The 9,016-nt window shown below is 39.5% G+C and overlaps 1 protein-coding gene across 1 annotated transcript in view; it reads left to right on the forward strand.

Moving 5' to 3' along the window:
• Positions 1-9,016, forward strand: part of CPED1 (cadherin-like and PC-esterase domain containing 1) — a gene marked incomplete at its 5' end in the record, with an annotated part of 113,725 nt that overhangs the window by 103,318 nt on the left and 1,391 nt on the right. Inside the window, 4 exons of the mRNA XM_010295753.1 lie at positions 859-1,079; positions 1,342-1,443; positions 1,646-1,733; positions 3,614-3,760. Coding sequence (XP_010294055.1) covers positions 859-1,079; positions 1,342-1,443; positions 1,646-1,733; positions 3,614-3,760 — 558 coding nt within the window. The remainder of the gene's footprint in view (positions 1-858; positions 1,080-1,341; positions 1,444-1,645; positions 1,734-3,613; positions 3,761-9,016) is intronic.

The following is a 9,016-nucleotide window of genomic DNA, read 5'->3' on the forward strand; positions in this document are numbered from 1 at the left end:
GCCTTACCCACTAAAAATAGGGCAATTACATTAAAAAAAACCCCACACATTAAGTTCTGTGGTCTCCACATACGGAGATATTTGATTTGTCAGGGGAGTCTACAGAATGAGTAGGACCAAGCCCAAATTTGACTTATTCATTCATTTGCAAGTTCAGAGTAGCCCAGCGAAGACTGCTGATACTGGAAGTACTTCTGTCATCCTGACAGCACTTCTAACTCCCTTCAGGCCAGGATGCTTCCTGGTGGTCACATCACACATGCCAGGACTCTATTCAGATTATGTTCCACCAGAATAACCCCCTTTTTTTCCCCCTCTGAAATTGCAGAAAGACCACCTCTCTATAAATAAGACAGCAGCTGCATCCATTGATGTGTGTGTCAGTTACTTTGGTGTAAATTCTAATGAATCACATTTATGGAAGACAGACATTAACCAAGACTTGCTGTGTAGGAACAAACCACATGAAAAACTGGAGGTATGAAAGCAGGAAGATGCAAGCAATCACGAGAGACTCTGTACTAGCAATTGGAAGTAAATGTAAATTTAAGCAAAAGAAATGATCAACAAGGATGAAAAATGCAGAGTTAACTGTAGAGCTATAGCCATCTGTAACCTGTACTTTTCGTCTCTGAAATGCATAACATAGTTTTTTGTTAATCAGACCACACAGATTTTGCTAAAGGAGAAATTTAGTATCGAGATGTCAGGGATGGAGAACTGGCAGCTCACAGAGATATTTTTTGAATATTATGAGAAGGGTTTAAAAACCTCCAGACTAGCTGTATTCTTTTCTTAGCTTTTGGTTTTTGGAGTGTACAACTTCTAAGTCAGTCATATCTTTCTTTCCATCCAAAGATTCTTTTTATAGGTGACTCAACTAACAGAGGGATGATGTACTATCTAATAGAAAGAGTGAATAAGACTCTTCAGGAATGGCAAAAGACTCACGATGTTAAATGTTACCATAACATCAATGAGGGGAAAACATTTATTAGTTACTCCTACTACCCCCAGTTTTGGATGAACGTAAACCAGAGACCGACCTTTGAAAAAGCACTAGAACAACTGCTGCAGAGGTACCGTACAAACTCTATTGCTGGCTTGTTTGTATTCTCATTCTATTCGCAAATGTGTTTAACACATTTTACAATTAAAGTCAGTAAACAATTAAACATAATGTTTGCAGACCGTATTGTGTGGTTGAAAAATGGTAGAATATGACATCAGGCCTCTGATCAGGATGCCAGATACAGTTCACTGAAACGCAGTGCAATGCAGTTTCAATGTTTGCCATGTGTTTTAAGGCAACATGTGTTGTTTTTCCTTTCTGGGTTTCAGATCACGTCCCCTGGAGAACACAGACCAGACTGTATTAATTGTAGGTGGTGTTCAGTGGCTTAATTCCAATCACCTGCAAATTATCCAAAAGGTGTTGAACAGGTAATGTTAGGTACTTGGTGTTATTCCAAGTCATGATATGATAAATTATGAGAAACAACTTAAGAAAAACCTCTAAATACAAATATTTCATTTGTTCTCATGGGTATTGCACTGAAGTGTCTTTGAAAAAATAAAAATGCAATGTCTTTTGATGTGTCTGTAAGTAAAATGTGTATCTTTTTTTTTTTAATTTCCCAAACAGGGAAAACCTATCAAATATCCTAGTAATTATCAAATCCATAGGGATGGGCTTTCACCTCCCAGTGGATGGAATACATTCTCTATCACAGGTAAGCTACAGTATATTTAGAGTGCATTTTCATGGAAGACTTGTCATTTCAGCAATAATTTTGCTGTCTGGTCAGAATACGTTACAACCTCTGCTGAGCAAGCTCTAAGTAGATCAAAGAAAGATCAGTGTTTGTGTTTGCTCATACTGCTTGCTAATACGGATTCAAACCAATTTGCCCCTTTTCATGGATTCCACCTCAGTCACAGTGCTGCTTGAGTCAGCCATCCCAAGAATCAGAAGAAGCTCCAATATTAAGCCTGCTGCCAAAATTGAGAAATCAAGCTGGGGATAGGCAGATTGCTCCTCGTACCACGTCGAGCCCAAGCCCTCCCCAGGCTTCCTCCATGGTTACTGCTGGATCAGATTCACTGGTCTGGCTGCATTGCGTGACTCCATAAATGTACCTCAACCAACCTATGAAGCCAGAACATCACAGAGCAGCTGGAATGTACCGGTGAATCTAGCCGGTTATTTGTATGTTCATCGGATGTTACAGTCAGTTTAAATAGCACCCAGGACTCTCAGAGTAACAGATGGGCTCATTTCAATGCGCTGTGTAACAGCTCACTCAATTCAGTATTTTTATTTACAACATGGATGGTGGTTTTCCACTGAACACATATAAAACCTGTGGATGAGACGGAGCTGGGAAGCACCGGAGGGCAGAACGGAGTAAACGATGCCTACCAGCGCTGCCTGTAATGCTCCAGCTGTTCACAGGTGTTGAAAAGAGAAAAGTATTAGCTTTCATAGTTTACATACAGCACTCCTGTCACACTGGGAACTGGCGCCCACATCTTTTTGCAATCATAACACACTGCTGTATTCAATTTGTGACTTACTGCTTCTCTCACCCTTCTTTTTGCCATGGAGACTGCCCTGTCAGATTTTGCCCATTCTTTCTGTCTAAGTTAGTACTGTCATCTGCCTTGTCTCTACTGAGCATCTTCTTACAGATTCCAACCATTTCCTTAATTTATCTGGATGATTGAATTAGGATACAGTAGGGAAATTGTTGGCATCAACATGATGAAATATTGTCATAGCTCCTGCCATAGCTTTCAGCAGAGTTCAGCCCTAGGAGGAAGAAGCAGGACCTGGATCGAAGGCAGGTGAAGCAGGCATGGAAAGAGTATTAAAGGCTTCCCAAGACTACCTTTTTCTGTTTCTCATACAGTAAATTTATAAAAGTCCAGAAATCGACTACAGTGCATAACTAACATTCTTTTCCCTTTCAATATTGGGATCATAATCCAAATTATGATCCCATGTGGTTTGGGTGCTCTGGACTTCTGGATTACCCCAGCTGCTCTCAAGGCCCTGCTTTCTGCAGTGTCAAATCCACTGTCTTGCCAAATTTGTGGTTAACCTTTTTTCTATTCCTGGTCTTCCTGCAGTACCTTGAGAAATAATAATCTCTTCTTCAGTATAACCATTTCTAAGATACCCATGGCCCTATACACTTTTTTAAGCAAGTCTCAATGACTTTCATTTGAAGCTGAATTTTTCTTTACAGGAACAATTTCACCATTTGTTACAGACAACTTTATAATAGGATTTTTTTTCTGAATTGCACCTCATATTAGCTAAGGACATATTAAAACAGGTTACTCAGTAATTATATTTTAAACAACATTGAAATCTTGCTATGAAGGAAGCTGCACAACTGCTGAAAAGTAATTATAATTCCTGCAAAAATTTACAACAGTCTTGGAGTAATAGTTATCTTCAAGAGTGAATTTATAGTAAGTCATGTCTGGAGAATAACATAATTACTTTATTAAAAATGAAGTTTTTCTATTAATTTCCATGGAAGAATACCATAACACTTAAACAGTCTTTCTGACAAGATATTGCAATATTTTATCTGGAATGCAGGCAGAAGTGCAAAACTTATGGAATGAAAACTTGATTATTCTGGATACAGCAAAAAATTTTGGCTATGAAGTTGTTGACACCTTTGTCATCACCATGGGACGTTACAAAGAATTCCTGCAAGGGAAGTGCGGCTGCCATTTCCATGAGGTAATAGTTTATGCTTATATCATTCCCAGGTATTTAAGAGAGATTTTAACTGTCAGGTGCTTAGAAACAAAAAGGTATGCAATGAGGTTCACGTCCACGACTCAAAGTTAGTCTTGAATAAAACCGGAGATAGCAGTTTGTACGGCAGCACTTGTCCCTTGCTGCTCAGAGAGCAACGCTGCGAGGACGGGCTGAACTGCTGTAGTGGTGATTTCTTGAACCAAAAACAAGCATGTTCCTCTGCAAAGGTAACCTGTATAAAAGCATGTTGCACAGTTTCCAGGTTCTTATAGTATTTGTTATGCATTATATGTCCCTGATGCTTCTGCATGGACTCAATTTTACCTGTCTCACAGGTTTTTGTCTGAAGCCTTCCTAACTGAGCAGTTCAGCAGACTCCCATGAAACCATAGGTACATTTAAAATCGAGCTTTAAAATTGAAAGACCAATGTTGCCGGTGTGTATCTGTTTTCATATGTCTGAGAAAGAGTTATCTGGGGTAGTTATAGTGACTGATGATACAAACAGAACTATAAATCAATTGTTCTCACTCATGCCCATAGTTCTGCTTTCTTTTTTGTCTGAAAGCTATAGAAATTCTGTCTTCTGTTTTAAAACTACTGGACTGGTGAAACAGGGACAGGGTAAAACATATAAGTAAGGCAATTGAGAGCATATTCTTCAGTTCATTCGAAGTTCTGGAAAGGAATCTTCACATTATATTACAAATGATAGGAGTCCATGGATTATATAAAAAATGAATGAACAAACACATTATTATATCTAGGCACCAAATCAGCCCAGAGGATGACAAACCAGTGAAAGTAAAGGGTTAGAAAAACAAGATATTTAAAGTTTTTCTGGTTTCCTTTAAGATGTATTTTGAGTACGTGGTATGTCTTTTTATAGTGAGTACTCCTCACCATCAGCAAAAGAGGGATCTGTTTTAGTTTTGGATTTCTTGTACCTTATGTATAGCAAATGAGGAGGTGCACCCCTGGTTTAGCGCAGGTGACCCTGAATGAAAACCGAGAGTATAGTTTTTGAGTAGTGAAGTAAGCAGGTACCCTCTGCCATAGGGCTGATGACAGTAATTTTGCATATGACAGTTAAAGAACGGTCACCAAGGCCACAAGACTATTCCTGTAGCTTCCAACCAAGTCCTTCCTCGCACCCATGACATCAACTTGTTGGTATAAAAGGTCAGTTCGCAGGTTCCTGCTATGAGTGGTCAGTCTGCTAGTCTGCTGAGAATCCAAACATGTCATTCTTTGCCCTAAACAAGACACATTAATATTACATTACTCCCTTTGGAAGGCAGAAATAGCTTTGAGAAATAAAGGAGGCTTATATCTTTCCACGTGCTTAGCTCCTGATTCCCAGTAAAGAATATTTCCTTAGTGAAAACTGGAATCATGCACTCGGACATCATCAGTAACCCCATGCTGCAACTCGTTGCTGGATGTAAGGACAGAGAAGCCTTGTGGTGCCTCTATAGACAAAGTCATGTTTAGCACAGTAAGAAATTGCCTGTGATGCTACAAGGATCTTCATTCTTATAAACTGAATCTGGGTTGTCTGTTTAACAGAAGACTAGGAAACTACCACAATTTATTCTATTAAAAACTGTTTAGGACCATAAAACTTGAACTGTCGTATCTTTCAGGAAGATTGCATTTTATCTGAGTGATCCAAAGAGAGATGGCAGGTGCAAGTTCTTTCATAGGCTGATATACAGAATGAGAAGAAATTGTTACCAAAAAGTTAAAACTGGAGGAAAAAAAGGGTGCAATGAAAGATGTCTCTCTGAAACCAAGAGTTAATGAATTTATGGTGTTTCACAGTCAGCTGTGGGCTTTGAGCCAGTGAGAAGCTACTAGTTGGAAGACATCTCAGGTGGTTGGCTACTGACTGGAATAATGCCACAAGCAATTTGACATGTCATTTAGAAGACAGAACTCCACAAGTTAATTCTTATGGAGAAAATCCTAGAACTCATTTTATTATATTTATCAAAAATGCATAAATATTAAAAGAGCTTATCACCGGCATAACTGAAATGCTAACATTTTTCCAGCATGAATTTAGAAATTTGTTTTCTGTCAAAACAAATTACTTCAAATGAGAGAGACCACCAAATGTTGTCTGAATCTTTCAAGAGAAGAATAAAACCACTTTGCTTATTTTGCCAAGTCATGCCTATTTTTCTGTGAGCCTCACTCTTGACCAAGCCCGTTCCCAGGACCTGGAGGTATGCAGGGTGAGCACAGAAGCTCCATAGATCTTTACAGGTACAAAGGTGGGCTGTGACACCAGGATTGAAGTAGAAGCTCTAATTTTTGCTGTGAAGGAATGTCAGGACAGCTATGATATATTTTCCCTAAAGATCCAAAAAAAGCAAAGATCTGAAAATAACATTTCCTTCATCAGACACCCACAGTATACACTGGAAAACAAAATATACTGTGGCTAATTAAACCTAGGAGTAGTTTAAACCAAACAAATTGAAATTCAGTGGTGATGATAGTAAAATTCAAGCATAGGCTCCAGAGCGTCCTTGCGGTGTCTGCTGGCCAAGGACTAGCATAGCAAGCCTAACTATTTTATTGTAGTCAGTGGATTATATTTAATTCTCTCAGCCACAGCAGTCACCTTTACATAAAGCAGAATAAAAAAAAAATTAATAACTAAAGCTTTAATTTTTCTTGTTAAATATCACAGACAGGTATAATATCAGAGACAAGTCTACTGGACAACAAATATGTTCCCAAAAGAGAGTGGAGAGACAATCACCTGCCACTCGTTTGGGACTCTGCTCCAGTATGAGACTCACTGGGACTGAGCGCAGGTTTGGGAGCATTATCACACCCGTCTGACCTCATGTGCCGTGTGTCAGCCTCACAGCTGGTTTCCACCTCAGGCTCCTCAGCAGCTCACATGTTTCCAACCCATTGCTGTGGCCTATGTCCTTCTTTGGGGCCAAACACAGCAGGCACGGTTAGTTAAGCAATCCTTTAATCTAGTCTGCTCAGTAGATGAGAAAGGCATGAACACAGCTCAGTCCAAATGGAGCTGGAAAAGAGGGAGTAAGTCACAGAGCAGATATTTATGCGATGGATAAATAGTCCCGTGGAGAAAATGCCTCCCTCCATCTCACCCAAACGGCTATATTGACTTTTTTTTTGTCTAGAACCGAGACATTGGTGTCTTTGTGGGTCATTGCTGATGCTCGCCGTTGCCACAGAACTTTTGAGTGAAACAGGGAGCTTCAAAGTGAAATATTACAGATACTTTGTATGGAACTGGGTGGAAAACAGCAGGGCGTGATCGGTCATCAGCATTTCTCATGCATTCCTCCATCATTTTGTATGAGCTCATGTGCAGATTTGGCCTTGCTTCTCTGCTGGAGGAATCTCAACAGAGAGTATGTGTTTCTGGAGAGGATCGGGGAGAATTTGGCTCATGGAGCTGTTGTTAATGAGGCTTGAGAAGTCGATTTGCCTGAAAGAGGCATAGGTGTACCCAAGAGAATCCATCTGCCACCAAAAAACAGATTTGATCCTTGAGGAAAGCAAAAAGAAAGTCCTTGAATGCTTTTTATACCTCGTTAGTTTTTACAGTTTTGTCATCCATTTATTTCTGCATCCTGGCAAGTGGAGTTTCCTCAGGTGCTGAAACAGTTTGCGCTAGGAAAATGGCATTTTGCCTCCGAGGACAGAGCCAAGAACACTGTGTAAAACCCCAGCACTTTTCATGTTTTATGAAACCAGATGAGATGGATTAAATCTACAGCTTTGTACTTTCACTTTCTTTCTCTTAAAAAATGACCTCCTAAACTCCTAGAAGACGACACCCCTCTGTAAATATCATCTGAGCTAAAGCACAGTCGTGCGGGAATGGCCATTCTGCGCAGTCAGAAAACAAGACCTGAAATGCATTCAGCAGTGCTCACTTAGTTCTCACTAGCTGGCCAAACAGAAAGCTATTTCCCCTGACTGTCCTGATAAATTATTTGAGTTCCTACCAACCCATTTTCAGAGGGCTTCGCATCACCCTGATAGCATAGAAATCCGCAGCTCTGTAGCCCCTACAATCTTTGCTCGGATTGCCAAGAGGTCTGTACTCACTAAGGGATTATATTGATCTGGGACAAAAAAATCTTGCATAATTCTGGCACTTTCTGCCCAAACGTACTTCTAGTTCTATGCACACATGCAAACCTGATTTTTTAATTACCTCATTCTTCACAAATCCTTATGGACAAATACATTGGCCAGCAGTTATAAAGACTTTTATGGAACTTATTTTTTAATTCAGATTTATTTCCTAATTTAATGGCAATGAAATCATGGTCACAACATCGAAATTAGCAACCTTGGGATTTTGGTATCTTAATCAGTGGCTGGATGCTGGATGAGCATTAGATTGCATTCCTGGGAGATTACACCTACCAGCCTACGCATTTAGGTGATTGGTTCAAGGTGGCATCATTTTGAAATAGTTGTAAGATCTAAGGCTCTAATTTAGAAAAATGAACCTGCAGTGATTACATGAAAACAAATAACAGCCCTTGGCTTAGCTGTATCAAATTGATCAGAGGATATATGAATTTTCTACATAGATAATTCCTAGTCTTTTTTTAGTTCAGCCAGCTCCCTCATAGCTTTTCTGCCCAGTCTTTCAAGCTTTTGCACGTTATTCCTTCACTCACATTTAATTTTGTATGAGCTCTTTCATTTATTATGAGCTTCACTATATATGAATATTGTTTCTGATCATTCAGTGACAGTAAATATACACTATATTTTTAAAAAGCTAATACACTTCCACATAAATATAATGCATTAATAAATAAAGTCTGCTTTTTCAAGTGTCTGCTGTGATTGCTATAACAGGAAAATCAGAGCTATCAAGTCAGCATATATTTACTATTTTAAAAATAAGTTAACCACTTGGCCCCTTTTGTGCTTTCTCAGAATTTGCCAGTGCCTGGGTTGGGATCCTCTGTCCTGCACCTGTGCAAGGTTCTGAAGTTTTGCCTCTTTTGAAGTTGCTTCATTATTCATCAGTGACTGTGTGTTCACAGAGACAAGACCTTCGGCATCTCACAGGAGACCACCTCTCCCAGTCATTAGGCTCCTGACAACCATATCTTTCACTTTCTCTCTCGTTAGTCCCATGGGCCTTTGTTTATTCCATACAAGTTGAACATGACAATCCCACAGCTTTATATATATTTGGAGGCCAAGGAAGAG

Source organism: Phaethon lepturus, unplaced genomic scaffold (genome assembly GCF_000687285.1).
Source record: "Phaethon lepturus isolate BGI_N335 unplaced genomic scaffold, ASM68728v1 scaffold3161, whole genome shotgun sequence".
Classification (NCBI taxonomy): domain Eukaryota; kingdom Metazoa; phylum Chordata; class Aves; order Phaethontiformes; family Phaethontidae; genus Phaethon; species Phaethon lepturus.